The 21039-nt window shown below is 37.8% G+C and overlaps 1 protein-coding gene across 7 annotated transcripts in view; it reads right to left on the bottom strand.

Moving 5' to 3' along the window:
• Positions 1 to 3144: 3144 nt before the first annotated feature.
• The window catches only part of LOC102095212 (gamma-aminobutyric acid receptor subunit pi), a 92540-nt gene continuing 74645 nt past the window's right edge, over positions 3145 to 21039 (bottom strand). For all 7 annotated transcript variants that reach the window (XM_021293812.2, XM_021293814.2, XM_021293813.2 and 4 more), the window contains 3 exons: positions 17912 to 18064; positions 16877 to 17070; positions 3145 to 11340 (listed from right to left, as the gene is read on the bottom strand). In XM_021293812.2, the coding sequence (XP_021149487.1) occupies positions 11029 to 11340; positions 16877 to 17070; positions 17912 to 18064 (659 nt within the window). In that variant the 3' untranslated portion in view covers positions 3145 to 11028. The remainder of the gene's footprint in view (positions 11341 to 16876; positions 17071 to 17911; positions 18065 to 21039) is intronic.

Here is a 21039-nt window from a genome sequence, read left to right as displayed (position 1 = left end):
TGTTGTGACCTATAAAAATTAGCCCATTGTCCTCAGATGTTTTCAGTAGTGGAACAATTCAACTTGTTCTTTGCAGGCTAAGCCATCAAACAGAGAAAATGCTAAGATGACTTCTCATGAAAAGCAATTATCTTTTTCCACTGAACTAGAAAAGCTACACAGAGTTATTTGAGACATTTTATTTAAATTTGCCTTAAATACAGGGTAGTTTTTTATTGCTAAATAGTTTGCAGCTAATTGTTTTACATAATACAGTCACATTTTTTGGCCTTGCACTTCCAAAAAGCTGTGATTCAGAGTTTATAATGTTCAACTGAGTCTGTCTGCTTTGTATTAACACTGTTTTCTACTGACAAATATTTCAAATCCAAATAGGTATCTTCACCATATGACTTATGACATGTCTTTGTGTCTTCACTTGCCCTGATAAAGGTCATAATAGAGTTAAAGAAAGAGGGCTGAAATATATCCCAGGGGTCCAGTTCTCCATCCTTTTCCCCAGAAGACAAGGGTGCCTGAAGTCCTACTAGAAAACCTGTTCTCTTATTTTAAGAGTAACAAATAGCTGCTGATAGTAGTTTGCATTACTAGACCAGGAATTTTACGTGACACGTTAGTAACTTCCATGTGTAAGTGCAGAGGTTCCAGCTGAAAAGGACACCAACAGGTTTGGAACTAGTACTAAAGTCTCCAAAAATCTCAGTCCAGTGCTCTGTGACTCTACACTGCTCCTTATGTTGGTTTGTCAGTGGGAAGAAAGATCTATTGAAAATCAAACCTTCAGACTCTTCTTTTGTTCACCCTACATCTCATCAAATGCAAATGCAGAGAAATTGTAGTGTTCTGGGATGGGATTGTTTATCCCTTTCTTTACTAGAGTAGCCCCATTTTGGGTGGAAACTTATCTGGGAAACAGGTGAAGTAGATGGATATTTTCCAAAGTGTCATCTTACGGGGCTCTCATTACACCTCTGCTCATTTTCTTCCAGGCATTTAGAAACCAAATGATTGTTGTTATCATTATAACCCCTTAGCTGAATCTGACTGGATTTGCTAGGCAGCAACGGAAGCAGTGTGTTACCAGCTCTCAGGTCATGCTATGTGCACATTTGTATTTGTAATACTTGCTAGATCTTAAGGCCAAAACTCAGTTCTCCTGTCTGCAATGCAGTGTTTTAGCTGCAGTGCAGATCACTAATATCTGTTCTCCCTGTCCAAGTCTCAGAGAGGTCAGCTATGATTTTGTGAACATCCCTCTGCAATTGCTTTCCAAATTCTAGTGTCTCTTTCACAAGCAGTGTGATTAGCCATCTTATTGCTGACCTGATCACTCAGTTCCTTCTTTTTCCTGTGACTTTTTAAAGTACCCTCTTTGCTGACCCTCCAGACATTCTCCCAGCCTAAGTAGCTACAAGAGTGACCTATGGTCCCTGATCTCCCTTCTTTGATATGTAGTGGATATCCAATAATCCATATTTTTTTTCTCTGATGTTCTTTTGAGTTCCATTTCGCACTAAACCATGTGAGACCAGAAATGAGCTTCTCTCCTGACAGCTGGGTCAGTGCTACCCAGATACACAATTCCTTCATTTTTAACCTGTCATGTTGAGGAGTGCAGGAACAGCATGAACTTGGATGGAAATCATTAGAATAGCAGTGACAGGTTTCTTCCTTGTAATATGGTGCTTTCAGATAGACTTTACATCAGAAAACTGGTCTTGTTTTTGTGGTTCCTCACTTTCATTTCTTCACTTCCTTCTGAAAAACAATGAAAGCATAAACCTGTGCCTAAAGTGGTGGAAGACAGGGTTTTTTTTAAAATCAGAGTCCTGGCAAACATCAACCATTTTCCCACAAATGTGAACAGACTCAGTGAGGCAGGGACTTTTTCTTCTGCTTGCTTTCTTAACTCTTTCCCAAAAGGCCACTCCGATGAGTAGCTCCTCTCTGCATGTGGACCTGCAGGAGGTCTGTTCATTACTTGGTTTGATTTTTGACCTGACCATTGATGCACATAATTGATAAGTGGTGTCTTAAGTGCAGGAGGAAACAACCCATAAAAATTGTGCTTTTTCAAGAAACATTTGTACCTGTATATGTGTAGTCATGTATAGATATGTATATACACATGCACAGAGAGTAAGTATCCTTTTACAATCCATTTCAATCACTGCTGTTGAATACAAAAACATGAGCCTCTCCTTCCAGGCAGTTTTTGTATGTGCCTGTAAAAGATGACTACACAGTACTTTCTACAAGTGTAAGTATTGTTAGAAAAAGTTAAATAGTGTGGACTCGTTGTCAGGGAGGTCTCATCCATGAGCAAGCTGGGACAGAGCTAAATGCTGCATTGCACCGACTAAAGGAGGGTGCCTTCCTTCTATCTCAATTTACCCTCTGCTACACCACTTCAGACAAGGAAACCTTGTCTGCAAATGACTACGGTTATAACCATGACTTATTCCCGTATTCTTGTGTTGTGTGCACAGTAAAATTTCATCTTAAAAAACTGGCTCTCCAAAAATGAAGAAACTGCACATATATATCGACTAAGTTATATAAGGTTTATTTTTATCCATGGCATCCACACTGTTTTACTAAAACTTATCAAATGTCAGATATTTTGTGATGTACAGCATTCCCTGACATGAACTCTCTGCTCAAATGCTTTGCTGAAAATCTCATTATTGACAGCACAAAGTTTTCATTAAATGCTACACTAAAGATTAATCAGTTGTTTGTGAATACTTAGATATATGGGATATTTCAATAACTGGAAATTGATCACTGAAGTTATATGTTATTCTTTATTTTTCATGCCTGGATGAAAATGCAAGTGTTATTGGAATGGTTTGCTGCTCTTGCAATTTTTAAAGGTTTCCATATCACTTAGTCTTGGCTGCTAGGAATTCCATTCCTGTAAATATTAATGTCACCAGAGTGTGACTGCATGAGAAAATAAACCTAACATAGAAAATAGCTTGAGCCCAAACAGAGAAAGTTCATTCTGGAATGACTTGTATTAATATCACAGAAAGCTTTCTTAAGCATATAGAAAAGTCTAGAATCAAAGACTTGAGCCTATATTTTACACATAGCACAGTATGCAGGTGCAATCAATCCAGTGAAAAACCCCAGAGCATATTTTACAAAAAGACATTTTATTAATCTCAACAATGAGAGAAAAAAATTCTACAGATTGCCACCAACATGTTCAAAACAAAACCAAAGCAGCATGAGCTGAGAGCACCCTCTTCTGATCATTATTTTGTTTTTCAGGTTCTAGATAAAATATCTTCCGCATGTGTTGTGAAATTCCAGTGACATGTCCTTTAATCAGGATTACAGATACATAATCTGCTCAGGAGATGAATACAATACACATGTTTCATCTACATTTTTACCGTAATTGTTCTTTTTTACAAAGGTGAGGACACTTCTTCTGGTAACTCTTTCCCTTTTTATTACTGTGTTCCAGTTTGATTTCCATGAGGCTATCCAGGGCCAGAGGTGAAGGAGGCAGGCTGATTTTTTATTTAGTACCTGTCACCAAGTGAGAGATTGAAATTCAGCTGAAAAAAAAAAATAAAAAAGCTAATCTAATACTAAATTATTGTATTTACAAAGATGTTAGAAAGAGGAAAGGATGAGTAGAGAATGAGAGTAAGAGGAAGATTAGGGACACAAATATTTTTCTATAGCTGTAACAGCATCCTTTTTACAGTGTTTTCACACAGCCCAAACTGAAAACAGTTTGAAATCCCACTGTAATTCAGGAAAAAAGCAAAGAACAGTGCTCTGCCCTTCTGCATTACTTTCAGTCTCTGAGGAGCAGAGAATTTAAGTAGCTCATGGATATTAGAGCTAATGAAGCCTGATTTTCTCCAGATTGGTGTTTCAGTGTTGCTTGACTCTCATGTCGGGAAGATATAAATTGTGACTGAAGCTTGTTCGGCATTTGAGGCATTTAGATGTGCTCTCTTCAGCGTGATTTCTCTTGGATTTAAAAAAACACAAGCTCATGCTGTAGTCTTGTGCTTTGTGAGTAGCAGTCAGATGTCTCTCTGACCTGGACATCTATTTCATATAGTTTGCAGGAAGATCCTGTCTCTGAGATGTCTCCTCCTTTATTATATATGGTAAAAATACAACAACGAGTTCAAAAAACTGGGTAGCATGGATTAATGGGCATATATATTGATACGTCTAACCTAGTACACTCTTTACCCCATCTCTGAAGTCTCTGAAGCTTTTAATTAGAGAGCCCTTGATAGGTAGACGTGTGGGTAGAGGCTCCTCTTGGTGTAGGTAGTGATTCAAATCAGAAATGAAACCCAAAGAAGCAAGAGGACCCAGCAGCCACGGCCAACAGTCCTCCCGCACTGCAGATGAGGCAATACATTTTGGGGTGAGTGACCCCCACCTCTCAGCAAGACAGGCTTGCATCCCTGCTTGCACTCTCAGCATTGCACACATTGAAAGCCAATAAAAATGAAATTGGAAGATACAGGCACAATCCTATTATGTGATAAGGAAACCAGGATGGATAGACACAGCACAGAGATAAGAGGGTCATGAAAACTAACAGAGCAATTTGGATCTGAGAAAGTGGATGCACTATTCACCAGATGCACTCACCCACACTGGATTACCAGATGAGGCTGGTCCTTGTCAAAATATAATAAATTAGCCTCTTCAGCCCGCTCTGCATTTAAGTTTCTGGCATGGACTATTTTAGACAAACAGAGACTGATGACTGCAGCATACACAGCAATGACACAGGACCAGGATGATGCTGAAATATCATTAAAATTGATGATTTTGGCTTGTCCCTCTGTCATCTTTAGTACAGCATGACAGTGCATCTGGAGACCTGACATTATCAAAGAACAATGTAGAGAGGAAAATGCTACAGCCAGAATACAGGCGTATGCAGAGATACAAAAGACACAAAGTTTTTGATTCTGCTGGCAAAAAGCTGCATGGTAATTCAAGTTATCTGACAGGAGAGAAAACCAGCTCAGGCCATTATGTGCACTTGCTTACAGAAAAGGTAACCTACAGATGATAAAATGATACTCAGTCTCTTACTCATCTTTCTGGGAAAGAAGTTGAGAACAAGGAACAATTTATATTTAGCTACTTACTGAATTTCCTGAGACTTTAATCTGCTATACTATTATTTTGAAGATTGTGACATTTTGAGAGGTCAAGACTGTCAGTTCCCGTATTCTCAGAAATGCACTGAAAGGTTGTCAAGGTAAGCCTTATAAAACTTCAGCAAGGATTGGACCAGGTCCCTGTAACCAACTCATAGACAGATAGTGTAGGGTAGAAGCTGTTCCTATAGATCTTCTTTTCTTCACAAGGATGGGAAATACCACTGAAAAGGACAGTTGTATTCATAAGATATCATCAAAAATGTATTGCTGTGAATAAAAAGCACTTTGATTAGGACTGAATTAGCTGAATGCATAACATAGCTCAGCATATGAGTCTAATGGACTAGCATTTAAATGCATAGAATTGTGCAGATGGTTCCCTTAGAAGAGACTAATGCAGTGTTATGTGATTCTTGTTCACCTTGTCATGGCACTGATCCAAAGCAGGTTTTCAATAAACCAAAACTGGAAGTGGACTGAAATGAACTAGCTCCTAAAGAAGCTGGGACATAGAAAACGAGGAGACAATAATCTCTTATTCTGCATCTTTCCAGGATATATCAGTGGGTGTAATGCTAGCTTTCCCCATGCTGGCAAAGCTCACAAGTTTGTTACTGTTTCTGAGATGCAATGGATGTTTGTAACAACATCAACATCAGCATGAGGGCCAGGGGCATACAAAATGAGAATGTCAATATGTCAATATGTAATTCAGGTTCTAAATCCATTTTATACTCTCATGTTAATTTTTTTCTAACTTTGCCAGCTTGTTCAGCTTCCAAAGCAGCCGTGCCCCAGCTAGAGCAGGTGCTATTCTGGATCCATTCCTGACCTGCCTTTAAAGCAGAAAAATTACATTCCTCTGCTTTCTGAGAAATCAATTAACCCTGATATCAAATCCTTTTACTGTCTGTGTTCCAAAAGTTACCTGCTATGGCAAGTAGTGGTGCAGCTGTGCATTTATACAGATGAAGTTATCCAGTGGTTAAATATTGATTAAATTTAAATTCAGAGCAGAGACTGAAAAGAAGTCAGGTTGTGATTTGTGTGCATGTGATGGTGCTAAAATCTTGTGGGGTTATTTTGCCTTCTGAAGTTTCCACCGTCTTTGATATGGAATGGAAAAATAGGGTCCATTCCAGTTTGAAAAGAAACACAGAACCCAAGTTATATGAGTAAACCCTCATCAAGAGACTGAAATGCCCTCAAATGCCCCCCTATCCTTCTCTTTCTGATGATAGAAAGTTTGACTGTCAGATAGGGCTGGGGAAAGATGTCTCCAGATGGAAACTGATGAAAAGCTGAATTTAGCAATCTTATTGAAGTGAACCCCTGGTTTTAATTATAAAGTTATATAAGTAATGGCAAATCCATTGCAGTCTTCAAAATCACGTCAAGTTTATCTGCTTTAAGTACCGTCAAGTTCCCACTTCTCCACAGTAAGCAGAATACACTCCAGTCTTCAGCACCTAGGTTGAGACAGCTTGTTATTGCAGCAATCAGCTCAGAAGACTCCCCTGACTCAGTTTCCCACTGTTTCAACAAACCCTACTTCAAGATAAACTTTTCAAAAAAATTTGAACTGGCTTTTAAAATTAATTTGATTCTTGTGTCAACTGTTAGCAGTGTGCCAGTGAATTGCCTGAGAACATTTATTTAGGATTCTTAAATATTTGTAGGTAAACTGTTGGTACAGCCACTGTTCTGCCTGTCTTGAAATACTGAGATGATACAATATTTTGATTTGGAACATTATAACCTGCAGGAGAAAACCTTGACATGAGGATAGAAGATTCAGGCTTAAAACATAAGGTATTGTGATCATAAATTTACATTGCAGACTGGCAGACTATGGTAATGATTTCAGTGGCTAAAATGATGGAAATAGGCTGGATTTGAGAAGCCTGAACTTTAGTGTGAAAAACAGAAGTCCTCAACACTCCACCTGACAATGCTGTTTTGTCTGATTTTAATTAATGTGTCACTACAAACATGACCTACTTACCATAGTACAAATGTCAGCTTGTAATAGCTTTTCCCTAGAGTCCTCCTTAACTAGCTGTTTGCCATTTACATTTACTCGTTCAATCATGAAGAGCAGTTAGTTAGCTCCATCTACTGCTGCATGGAGTGAATTGTACTAGCAGCACCAGTTCTCCAGTAGCCTTTCAGATTGCACTCCCAGTGGTGTTTTACGCGCTCAGCTGCACCACACAGCTGGAAAGAGCAGACAGCAGAAAGCACGAGGTTTACATTTTTCTGTTTCTTCTTCTGTCACCAGCTTTACTGTTATGTAGGTTTTCTTTAATCTCTAATCTTTTTGGTAATTTCTTTTTGAATTGCAGAGTGACAACGTGGAGCATAATTTTTTTTAATATGTTTTCCCATGCCAAAAAGCATAGCAGTTCTCTTAAAATGATTAGCACAAACAATTGAGATATTTGCAAGGAAGGAAACAGAGCTATTCAAGTTATTGCTGTACTGATAATAAAGAAGGCCACTGTGCTGAAAGTGGGTACTCAGATCAACAGACATATGCCCCTTCCTTATGCATGACGAATATGTTGACTGGAATATTTAGATGGGTTATTTAGTCATTTTTGTTTTAAAATAAATGTTCTGATATTCATTAAAATGCCTTCTTAATTTATTAGTGAGCTAATGAATGCCTGTTCTAAAATACCATGTTTCTTAGTATTTCCCTTTTGATTTAGGTGGAATGTTTCAAATACTCTCAAAACATCCCAAATAGCATCCCAGTAAGTCGGCTGCCTGAGATACATACCTACAACATGGCTGAATCAGAGAAACACACCAAATAATTGCCGAAGTGGAAAGGTGGCAAGGATTAATACCTTCAAACGTCTAAAATCTCTCAAAATTTTTACTATATTTAAAAACATAGCTCAGTAAAGGATTTTATTTTGATAATAGATTTACTTTTCCATTAAGAAATGCAATAAGACCAAAGAGCTTATTAAGGTCAGAAATGTTTTTCTAGTCTGCACAATGCTCGTACTCCTGTGAGATGGCTGCTAAACCAGAAGATCAGACCTGCGGGTATTCCATAGAGAAAGGAGAACCATTCCTTGGAGTGGCTGCTGCCTCCAGATACGTCAAAAGTAGCACACCTCCTGCTAATAGCAAAGTAAATTACATGAAGGTGCATCACCCGTTTGTGTCACTTCTCCCTTTCACCTGCTTCGGTTATCCAGTTGTACATTTGCCTCAAGTGGCCTCAAAATACGACAGGATATTTCTGAATTATGAGTCTAGGAAGGTTTCCAATTAGAAAACATTATAAAGTAAGCAAAAGAAAGACAACTACCAACCAGAAGATCATGGCAGAAAGTCCAAGGTCTTTCCCTTTTCGTTTTCACCAGCTATGAAAACAAAGCCATTTTCCTGGCCAAGGGCAGCTTTGAGTGCTTCAACCTCCACTGCAGTCCCCGTTAGCTCAGAAAGAGACATCTCCATCTCTAAATTACCTCTGAGTATTAGCCTTCAATGCATTGTTTGTGAACACCACTTACTGAGAAGAGCCTTTCCGGTTAACTCCAAGGAATTTGATAGTTTCTCAGGACAGTTTTGCATGTTTTAATGGAATAATTAAAATGCTGTTCTCCATTCTTCATACACCATATTGAAAATCTGTTCCCCTGTTCCCTGGGGGGAATATCTTTTGCTTACACAAATTCATGTCAAACTGAGTTTTGTTTTTTCAAATTAGTAATTAATGCAGAATTATGCAAAGCAGAATAATAAATAATCTGGCTGTGCAGTTTATTCTTTCATGTAAACATGAGAGACTTCAGTGTCTAACTCTGCTTACAATTAGCACATCAGTGGGAAAACAGACCCCGTTATCGACCAGTGCACTGTAAATAAAGCTGTCCAGACCTTCAACAGCTTTCTAAAATAATATTTAAGGTGAATTATCTCCAAGTTAATTTGAAGCTACAAAACTCTAAATGCTTACTTTATGTGTGTAGTAAACATAAATCCCAAATTTAGCGTTAATACAACAGGTAACTTGCAATGGGTGGATAACTATTCGAAAAGATTCAGGATTAACGTAAATTTCAAATTCAGGAAAAAAAAATACAGAGCTTTACCATATGCCTTCCGTGAATTTTATGGGAGTAAGAACTGGAAAGAGATCTCAGAGTCCAGTTCCACAGCTCATTTCCAAGAAAAATACCATAGAATCTGCTCCTGAATAAAGGGTTTAAGGTTAAATCTGCAACAGCAGAATGTTAAATAAAAAGTATGATTTTTTTTATTGTACTTAGCACATGTAGTCTTGGTTTGATTTCTTGAATGCATTTGCTTTTATATGAAAGTCAGAAGAGCCACAAGGTACCAAAAGCTAGTAGACTGTTATTGAAGCCACATTGCCTCGATCAGCCTTGTAAAAGGCATTACTGAAATCAGAAGAGAAATGAATTTTCAGTACTCAACCCATTTAGAAAATGAAAATACTGAGGGGATTTTTTTTTTACCTAATAATTGTTTACCAGTGTGCAATGATTTTCAAGGATTTATTTGTGAGCAGGGGCATATCTAACCCACCCTGGCATTTTGCACTTTCCTTCTTCTCTTGTTCTTCATGAGCAGCTTACTTGTAGAAGGGTGTGTCAAAGAGTGTCAACATTATGGGTTTTTTTTTTCATGCATTTCTATGTGTGCAGTGTGTCAGATCATCGTAAATGCCAAGGTACACGGTCTGTAAAAGCACATATACACATTTATACATATATATGCAACCCACACATATATTATGGTCAGGAAAAATGTATAAAAATAAGAGCTTCTAAATTTCCAGATTGCAGTATAAGAAATAAGTTGCCATATGAATAATTTTTGTAATATCTTTCAGTGAAGTGACCACTCAGAAAGACTGTTACAGTTTTTCATCAAGTGTAACCATTCTCTCATGTGGGTCATAATTTCATCTGTATAAAACTTTCATTTATTCATCAAGAGTTATTGCATATCCAGGGCTTTCTTTTCAATTCAAGAAGTCTTTTCATCTTTACATGACATTTATTGGCAAGTAACTCAAAAGGAATTTGCTAAGCTGAAAATTAAGCATATCAGATTTTTCCTCTGCATAATATTTACACAGGCAGTTGTGACTGACCAGAGCACAGAGTATAAACATCAGGATATATGGCCATATTCCATTAGGGATTAGCCAACACCTAAGTATGTCCTTGAGAAAAACATCTCTCTGGATCTAAGCATTTTGGACTCAGTCCATTTCTACATTCTGCCTTGCACTTATTCATAAAAGTCTTTGATGCCTATGGGAGTCCTGTCTAAAGATGTAGGGAAGAGTCTTGAAGCATATTTGTGACCTTACACAAATGAATATATTGTTTGGTTTGTGTTGATAGCCCATGCCTTCAAACCTCTTTCTTGCTATGAAGCAAAACCAATTCAATCTGCAAGTAAACATTTTCTTATATGATCTGGAAAATTATGCAGTATCGACAAAGCTATAAGGAACTGAATACGGAAAGCATAGCAGGAAAACAACACTTCATTGCTTTTAGTTTTAAATGTATTCAAGGCAGTGCATAAACAAGCAACTTTTTTACAAAGTTGACCATTAAAATATTAAAAAATACTTATTTGCCTCTGACAAATAGTTTAATATGGGACATGCATGCTAATAGGAAAGTCAGTTTTGGGTGACAGTTACTTAACAGTGGAAAAGTGAGTTAACAAGCAACTTTGTAGAAATACTTGAAAACATGTCTTTTTATATCACTTTATCCAAATGCAGCTTCTTAATTCTTCTGCAATTTCCCCTCTCATATCCACTTTCTAAACTTGAAAACAATTTTACACCTTCAAATACTTAGAAATACAAGTAATACACCCAATAAAATACATTAATTATGATGAAAGATAGCGGGAAAGAAAACCTGGCATAGTTGTCTATGTGGTAAGGATTTTTAACATGTAAGCAATCAAAGATACAGAAAAGTCTTTTCACTACTGACATTGGAGAACCACACCCACTGTGTTTACTTCTCTCCCTTTTTCCATCAACGCTGGTTTTGCTGCTCTTGTTTGAATCGAGCTTGTTCATATCATCAGGGTCGCTGGAACTGTTAGTGACTGCTGCCAGGACTCCATTCCTCTCTTCTTCAACCTCCTCATCCTCATCCTGATAGGAAACAAAACAGCAGGTACTTCAGTGCATGTTCCATTGTGTATTTACTTTAGAGCTGCAGCAAATAACAGGATTTTTCTTACTATGACTCCTGTATCTCACTCCTTGATTTCAAGGGCGAGCACCTACACACACCAGAGAGCTACTTTCAGCTTTCAACATCTCTATTTACAGGAAAAACACTGACTTAAACAGCACCTTACTGCAAAAGCTTTTGTAGGACTGGCAAGCAAAGCTGGATTTGTTCAGCCCACCAAGCTTTACTAAAGACAGCAGCAAATCCATTAAATGTGCAACAATAAGCTGTCTTCTGCTCACGGAGAACACAGGCAAAGGTCAATGTCTGGAAAGCAGGTAAAGCAAACCCCCAGTCTGGAGATGGAGAAGGTGGGAGAGCTGACAGATCAGCTAGGCAAGATGGTTGGACCCCAAATCAAGCACCCCACAATACAAGACACTTTAATTCTGTGCAGTTGGCTACTCTATTCCCAATGCTTTGTGATGAAAATCAAATTAACTTAAAACAAGAAAGAAGTACAAAAAAAAAGAGGGTCATAAAGACAGGCAAGCCCCACAACTAATTCAATACTAAATAGCTCCGTAGTACTTCTGAAACCCATGCTTTAAGTTTAAAGTTACACTAAGGTTAAGCTAATTTTTATGTGCCTCCCTGTATCAGGACAGCTCTTTGGAGAATGTTGTATAAGCCTTCTGGTAGGTTTTGTTTCTTTGATTAGAAATGGCTCAGAGCCATGAAGTTCATGTATGAAATCTTCACCCTTTGAAGTCAGCGGGTTTTCTGTTAACTGACTCAGAGGACACAGGATTAGACATCAGCTGAAGCTTCAGCTCTAAACACAAACTTTCTTGAAAGTTATGCGGCACTTATTTTGGTGATATTGCTGATATTGCAGAGATACCAGCAGATCTAAGCTATAAAGATTGACTGTAACTTTGTATCTAAACTAAACCTAAACTTGTACACAGTTAGAGGAGGGGTCATTTTAATTCAGGCAGGTGTACACGTAATTTTAATTTTCTCCTGATGATTTTATTACCTTCCAAATTAGTGATGGCATACAAGCAAAAAAAAGGCTACATATTTATTTGTGAAATGTAGAATGCAGAATCTCTTTCCTCTGACCAAATTGCTTTTTCCACTTGCATCATGAGAAGAAATAGATTAGACAAGGACAGACTTTAGATAAGTTGAGATGTACAGCCCTATGTGTAGCCACACGAAAAGCTCATTTAGAAATATCCCAGCTATTAAAGTCAAAGAAAGCTCATTAAGCCACCTAAGTGATCTGCATGCCCATGCAGAATTGCTCTTCTCCCCAGGGTACTTGTAGACAATGCAGTTCTTGAGCCTTTCTTCATCTAAAATTAGTGACGTCCTTGAAAATTGAAGTGGAGTCTGGACAATGTCCTCAGACTGCTGTGAATCAGTGAAGCAGAACAGATGGAGCTAGCAAAGGGGATTATTACTGCTGTTCATTTCCAATTTACAAAAAAAAAAAAAAAGCCAGTATATTTTATTTGAGAGAGATAAACGTAGCTCAACACAACGTGTCATCCTAAAAATACACTTGACTACAAAACCTCACTCATCCTCCACCTACCCTCCCACAGCTACATAAGGATTTTGAAACCAAAGGCCAGGATAAAAATCTCCCTATAAAGCATTAAGAAGATCAATCCATAAAATTCCAGTCTGAACCTTAAACAATCCCCAGGGTAGTACTAAAACTCAAACCTGGAGTTTTACTTGGGGCCTAGCTCTGCTATAAATACCAATCTCTTCTGCTTCAAAAAGTTGAGGCAGCTGAGGGAAGTGCTGGGGGTGGCAGCGGAGCCTTTGTTAGCAGCACCAGGCACTTGAAACAAGGCACCGGCGAAACAGCCTAATGAATGCACTCAGTGCTTCAGAAGTTAATAAAATGAAGAAACCTCTCAGAAGAGTCCTGACATCTTTCCACTGCTCTCATTTTTTTGAAAGGGAAAAAAGAGCAAAACAACATCTATACTTGAATACCGGCAGGATTTGGGGCATTATTCATTGTAAGAGTCTATTTGTCTCTTGGGTAGGGCTGGCTAAAAGTTGTACAGAATCACTTTTACTGCAGAGCATGAAAGGACATTGCATACGTGCCATTTTTCTTTTCACATAACTGCACGTGAACAATTCACAGGAGGCTGGTGCTTTATTAGACTGTTCTCAACTCCTTTCTACTCCCCAAGAGGCAGTTATTACTTAAGCAGAAAATACCATACATGGTGCAGATATACTTGATTCTGTTTGCAGTGTTACAAGGCAGGGTTTTCACAGAATTTTACAGAAGAAGTGCTGTATCACGTCGCTTGAAAAGGAGAAATCTAGTCTAGATAGAACCACCACTGCTAACTTATAAAAAACCCACAGTCTTATAAACTGAGACTATCAAGGGACTTTTCCAGCTCACTGTGGAGAACTGGATGTGATGAAAGATTAAGCTGGTTTACATTGTAGAAAAAAAAAATGTATTGCAAGTGTTCAGCTGTGGCTTTGATATTAAATGTCACACTAAGGTTTCCCTGGATTCCAGCTGTCAGTGAGAAAATGGCAGCTGGCATCAAGGGCTCTGTTTGGATACAAAATCAGCAGCATCCACAAAAGTTACTGTACATCACCCAAAAGGCACTGTATATGGCACCTGCTACTGTGGCTGCTGTTTATACTAACTGAAGTGTTTGCTGACATCTAACAGAACTGAGGAAAGTAGTCACTCCCATTGAATAATAAAGATGCTCAAGATTAAAAATATTTCAACCTAGAGTGTTGCACAAATGGAGCCTATGCAATGTTCAGGAAGACTGAACGATGCTTGCACAGCAATGCCATGTAGGCAGAACACTGCCCTTGAAACCTTATTTTCAGTTTTCAAACTTTCCTCATTTCTGACCAAAAGGAAGAGGTTTAGGTGAAAGACAGATCAAGGTCAAAGAGAATTTCTCTGGTTTATAGGAGAGTACAATTCACATCTTTGTAGAAAAGAAAATAAACTCAGGATTTTGGAGGGGAAACCTCTCCATTTATGCAGTTGATGTGAATGGGACATTTTGTCTGATCTTCTTTGCAGCAGCTTCTTCCTCTGCTTTTGCCATTAACTTCGAAGCTGTCTCTGTGGGTTCATGTGATGTGAGACACTGCAAGAGTGTGGATGTGGTGAGCTCTTTTACCAGTTTATATTCTAAACTAGACACCCCAAAGGCTTCAAAGGAACAAGATATTCTAGTATCTAACTGCTTTAATGAGCAAACCAGAAAGCAAACCGGTACAACTAATTCCTATACAAGGCAGACGGTTACATTTTCAATTCACTTCCTACATTTATTTACATAATTTTGAGTGCAAATTTGGTATCAGCTCGCATATGAGAATAAAAAATTGGGAAGTGAGATTTCTAATTAACTCATGTCCACAAGAGAATATGATAATGAGGAGAACACATTTAAGGTGATGATATTCACACAGAAATTTGTGAATTACCTGCTAGGCAGTGACATGAGATTTTAGCTGCTACTTCTGTCCTTGCAACATTTTAGTTTTCAGAGTGAGAAATGAGACATACAAGCCAAGTGTGCTGCACCCCACTCAGTAAGCAGGGATTGTCCTTGGCTACAGTAGGTAAAGGACATGGCAGGTATTTTCCTTATTCTGCAAAGTCTTGAGCTGATCTAGGACCAGCCAACTGCCCCTTCCCTTATGTATTCGTGTGGGCAAGAAGTGAGTTGGACACCTGAAGGACAGCAAAAGGCAGAAATGTGCCTGCAGTGACAGATCATCCCTTTCAGTCATTAAGTCCATCACAAAACTGTACCTTAAGGGTTTCTTCCTTCCTCATTTTAAAGCTACCTCCACTTACTTCATGACTTTCAGGGCTTTGAGTTCCCGTGTCTGCCCCATCTGCAAGCACTAGTACGTGTGCCCCAGATGAAAGGCAATCTGACAGAGGTAGGCAAAGGCAAGGGTAGTCATGCCCTTCACAGATCCAAAAATGCTTAATCATCCAAGGACTGAAACATTTTATTTTCTTACCCAAACCTCCAATAAGCTTTTTTTTCTGCTCTATAAGCAAAATGCCAACCACTTACTTCACAAGATGGATATGCTCAGAGGGAATCACAACTGATACTACTTTGCCAAGAAAAATCACTTTTCAGACTTTCCACTCAAATCCTCATTCAAAGTGAGTGTTTGCCCATTTGCAGACGTTCCACCATTAGATGATGTCTTTTAAAACCCACTGAGTGGCTAAGCTTTGTGTCCATTTTTCAGTCCTTCTCCACACACCTAGATCTAATTATGGCTTTGAACACATTCCTGTGAATTTACAGAACCTGTCTCTTATCCAAACAGTCAAAATCCCATATTAATTGTTGAACTATGTAGGCATTTAAAAAAAAAAAAAAAAAAAAAAAAAAAAAAAATCTTGGTTGATCTTCATTGTTTTTAGGCTTCTCCATTGGAATTCAATATCCTGTTTCTTGAGCCTACCTAAAAGCTTTGCTTAGGCATTTGGGATGCTCTGTTCTGCTTTAGCTTAAATAGTTGACAATCTTTCTTCTTCTGGCTGTCTATCCCTACAGTACTCAACCAAACTTCTTCCTGCCTTTTTTTATTTTCACTTTCTGTGTTTTACTTTTTTCTATTTGTCCAGAAATTTCATAAGCTGATTAAAATTTTCTTTTCTATCATGCATATTAGATTCAGCTCTGTAATTAAAAGCTGCAAGACAATCAGCTTCCAACTTCCTTGTGATTTCGTTCTCACTGCTTATGAAAGTAGTGCTAAACACTGGAGATGGAAGATGTGACAAAACTTCTTCATGAATCTGTCCCAATTATTTCAGCAAGATGACAAATTTCACAGTATTTCAGAGTTGTGACAAGCTCATTAGGGCAGAAAAAAATGCTGCTATAATAATGATGCAGAACAGAAAGTGTATCCCAGTCTGAGCTTCAGCTGCAGCTGTTGAAAGAGAAGGGCTAAGTGGAAGGCTACAGGGATCCAATACACCTAATACATGAAGTTAGCAAACTGATTCAAGTACCATGCACTTGCAGAGGGTATAATAAACAAAATGTGATAAAATATTTTCTCTCTTTTTTTTCTGTATTGCAATAAGATCAAGTCACTGAGCTCAGTCTGATTTTTGAACCGTTAAGTACGTGTATGCCAGTGCTGGGGAGACAATTCGCCTTGATTTTTGTGATACTTCTAGCATATTGTTTGATAAATGGCCATAAAATCCATGACAAAAAAGAGTATTATTACAGCTGGATGTTTCAGTTTGTTTGATATCTTCCAAAAAGCTCCAGGTATACAAATGATTTTTCTTTTACTAAAGGTTATTTTGTTTTCACTGTCCGTAGTCTAAAATAGAAACTTCCTTAAATACATTTACTGTTAGTGCTAAGATAAATCATTCTCTTTAGCAGGTATAATTGAAATATGTTTGGTGGGGCAACAATAAAATTACTAAAATACCTTTTGAAGTTCCTTTGAACTGAGTCGATGCAGAGTGCAGAAATGAGCCACAGCATACTCTAACAGTGCTCCAAAGATGAAACTGAAGCAGATGCCGAGGTACACATCAATTGCCTTAATAAAGCAATTAGCATTTGGGAGCGAAGTCCTGGCTCCCATCATCAGTGTTGTCATAGTAAGGACTGTGGTAACACCTGTGGAATACAAACATCGAAGTTCTGAGAAAACATGTATAGTAATTGTGCCCTTTACAGCAAGGGCCCTGCTACAAGAAAAGCTTTTCCTGGCTCTGTGAACTCCTAGTATGCCACAAAATTTAATGTGTCATGTTTTGTAAAGAAGACTTCCAAACGAACTTGTGATTCTGAAGTTAAATGCTTATAAACGCTCATAAAAAATGTTTGTAATGCTGAGAAGACTTGAAATTAACATGAGAGTGATTTTGGTGCCATAGAACGCATATTTCTGATTAACACATTATTATTGCAATACTATGCAAACGCTCAGCACAGTTGCCACTGGCCTCATTTGATATGAAATCTTTCTTTTTTCCCTATTCTGTAGAAGTGTTTTTCCCACCCCACCTGCAGTCAGATCAGAACTGATTTGCATTCTTTCCCTTTCAGAATATCCTTTATTTGAAATTAATTATATTTAATCTCTTATAATCCTCTTATTATTCATGTGTTAATTAGTATGTATCATTAGACCTCACAAAAGCCTCACGATTCTGTCTGTGCATGCCATGTGTTTGGAAATGTTGAAATTATTTCCAAAATGACTGAGTTTTTTCATTTGTTTTCAGCAGCCTCCCCTGCTTCTACGTCTCCTGTAGCTCCCAAAGACATATTCTTAAAGAATAGCAAGGCTTTAAGGAGAGTCTGCATGAGGTACTGCAGATGACAAGCCAGAAAAGCAATTCCACAAATATCACAAGTGTTTGCAACTTCTGGAAATGGATGCCATGTGCATGCAATAGAGAAAGCACCTTAATGATCCAACTACTGGTTTGTTTCCTTTTGTTTTGCTTCTCACCTATGCAGATTCTGGCTGGAACTGAAGACTGGCTTATCCAAAATGATACCCAGGAGAGTACAACCAGTAGGATTGATGGTACATACGTTTCTAGTATGAAATACAAGATGTTTCTCTTGAGTTCAAAGTGAAACACTAGTTTTGGGTAATGTCCTGTGGAAAGAGCAGGAAAAAAAAAAATAGTGAATGTTCAATTCATAAAAAGTCCTTTAAATGATCAACCTGTATTACTTTTTTCTATCACAATGCAACAAAAGCCTAACAAGTTTTAAAAAAGTTAAACACTGCACTGAAAAGTTCTGTTATGAAGGGTCTAAATCAAACTGAAGGAAAAAATAAAAAATGTGTAACACCAAGTCAGTATATCTAGAGTTTCATTAAAGAAATGGAAATTCACTGAGGGTTAGTGAAAGAAAAAAATAAACACATCAACGTGTGGAAAGAATGATTCATTATATAACACAATGCAAGGAAATTTGAAATTATAAATGTATTTAGCTGTGGCTACTCGTAAGAATTACCACAATGAACTACGACATAAACCAACATAACAATTGTAACATTATTAAGTTAGTATGGGTCCTTTCTTTAACAGCCTCAACTATCTGGTTTATTTTGCTTTTCTTTTCATTTTCTGTTGCTCAAGATATGGATCAAAGGTACCTTCCCTGATACTGCTGACCTCCCTATTACATTCCCCTTAAAAACAAGCAGTGTCTTTTTATCCTCACTATGTTTTTCTTTACATTAGTGCATTACAGTGTTTGTGCTGTTCTGAGCGGTATCACTGTTGCCGCACAGAGGATTTTCTTCTAACTTAGATTTGTAGAAGATAGAGGTTTGGGCCCACAGTCAAAGAGAGAATTTTGTTTCTTTAGGGAAGAGCACACTGGTAAGCAGAGTCTGAATTTGATATCCAGCTCACTAACTGAGTAAAATTTGGCTATGCTTGGGCAACAGAAGTGCCAGATCTGAAATTGCTACCAGTCCAACAGATCAAAGTAAGGCAAAAGCTTGCTTTTTACTAACCTAAATGTACCAAACAGACTTCAAAATTAAGAGTTCAAAATTAAGAGTTAAAATGTTTAAGTTTTAAAAAATATTATTTTAACAAAATTATTGAACCAGCGTATCAGTAAGAGAGTAATGTTTGAATACACTTTGGTGAGATAGCTTTGGCTTCATGTCTTTTAATCCAACAAATTATGATCTACAGGACCTGTATTTGTTTCCAGTGCTGAGTGCTGTGAGTCAGGACAAAACTACAGAACAGTGAATGCACTTTAGCAACAAGATATGCATGGACAGGTTATTTGTACATCCCTCAGGTGCACTGTGAGACATGGAATCAAAGAATACTTTTAGAAGCTTGAAGTGCAAGTAATGGATGCCAAGAAATGTCTTCTTGCTTCTAGGCTTGAAAATGGATAGTTAAATTTTCATCTTTAAAAGTATTGTATAAATTGCATCCAAAGAAAAATAAGGTTTCATAGAACTCTAAAAATCAGACAGAGTCACTAGATTATGTAGTCTCACCCTAATCACAAATCATTAAATTTACTCTATTATTCCTTGCCTTGAACTCAATCACTTTGATTGAAACAGAGTCTATCTTTCACACAGACCTCCACATTTGATCTAAGAGTATTTAGACATGCAGCATTCACCATTTCTCTCAGTAATCTGTTACAATTATTAAAATGATTCTGTTAAAAATGAATGCCTGATTTCTAATTGTAATCTGACTTCAGCTGTCTACCACGTTGACTCTGACTTTTCACTAGTGGACTAAATAGTCCTTTGGTAGTCAGCTCTTTCTCCTGCTGAAAGTACAAACACACTGTAATTAGAGTTCTACTTTGTAAGTTCAACATAATGTGGTCTTCGAGTTTCTGACTGACAGAAAAAAAAAAGGATACAAAGACAGACAGTAGATCCTTAACGCTCTCCATGAGGCAGGAGACACAAAGATGATTTATACTGTTATCATCATTGCTACATGAAAAGAGGAACATTACATTAGTGTACCACATAAATACTGTGATTTTTAACAATACAATTGTTTCAGTAATTTTGCCCACCAAAACTGATTTTAAGTGTAAGCAGACCAAGGTAAAGCACCCAAAAGTTAGGAAATGTAAAACTCACAGTCAAAACTTACAGTGAATACATCTCACCCATTACTTCAGTCTCTATAATAAAAGACTATAGCATAAAGCATATTTAGGGATTTTAAATCTGTGCTTCCTAGTGTGCAAGAGCAAGCATTTAAAACCTTAATAAAAACTGTTAAGGATTTTATTAATTTTGCTTGCAATCTTCTTGGCTGCTATTTAGCTAGAACTCAAACTAGATACTTTTGAAGAGAAAGACAAGATTTTTCTCTGCAGTGTTTGTACTTGGAACAGTCATTACTGTGGCATGGTTGCAGCTAGCACATGAAGGACGATGGCACAGCCACCAGGAGGGAAGGGTATCAACCCTGAGCTCATGTGAGAGTGCAAAGGGTGCAAACCTTCAGCACAAAACTGAATCCTCCACAGAAGTCATTTGTCTTTCTGTACTGACCAAGGGGAAAGATGTGGTGCCATGTACCCAGCAAAGGAGGGTGAAGAGACTGGACTGTGCTTCCTGCAGGTACCACAGGCACTTGGGTATTCCTGTGGTTCAGCCTTAGAGTTTGTCTTTAAGAACGAAACCTCTGAAATAGCCAATACATAACAGCTGTCCAGCAATAGCTTCTCCTTTTTAGCACCCTACAGCGGAATCTCCATTCACCTTAGTGTAAAAGCCAAGTGGGTACATAGGAAGTTAGTTCAAAATATCAAACTTGAAAGTCACGCTTTGCCACTTCACTGCAATTACCAAATGTAGACGAGACCTCTGACTGTACCTGTGCTCTTCTGTGTTATTTTTCCTGGTGCCAGAAATTTTTGAAGTAACGTGGACAACAAAGAGAAATACAGATGTAACAGCTTATAGCTGAGTAGCTTTTTGGGGAGCAAAGAAAAGGCATTTCTCTAACCTTAAAGCTTTCAGCTTGGCAAAATCCAAAGGCACATCATGGACATTATAATAATAATGTCAGCATTTCTCTAAAGAGTTCAGAAGAGCTTTTATAACGGAAA

The sequence above is a fragment of the Columba livia genome, chromosome 6, assembly GCF_036013475.1.
Source record: "Columba livia isolate bColLiv1 breed racing homer chromosome 6, bColLiv1.pat.W.v2, whole genome shotgun sequence".
NCBI classification, from domain to species: domain Eukaryota; kingdom Metazoa; phylum Chordata; class Aves; order Columbiformes; family Columbidae; genus Columba; species Columba livia.
This window is presented reverse-complemented; position numbering and strand designations above follow the sequence as displayed.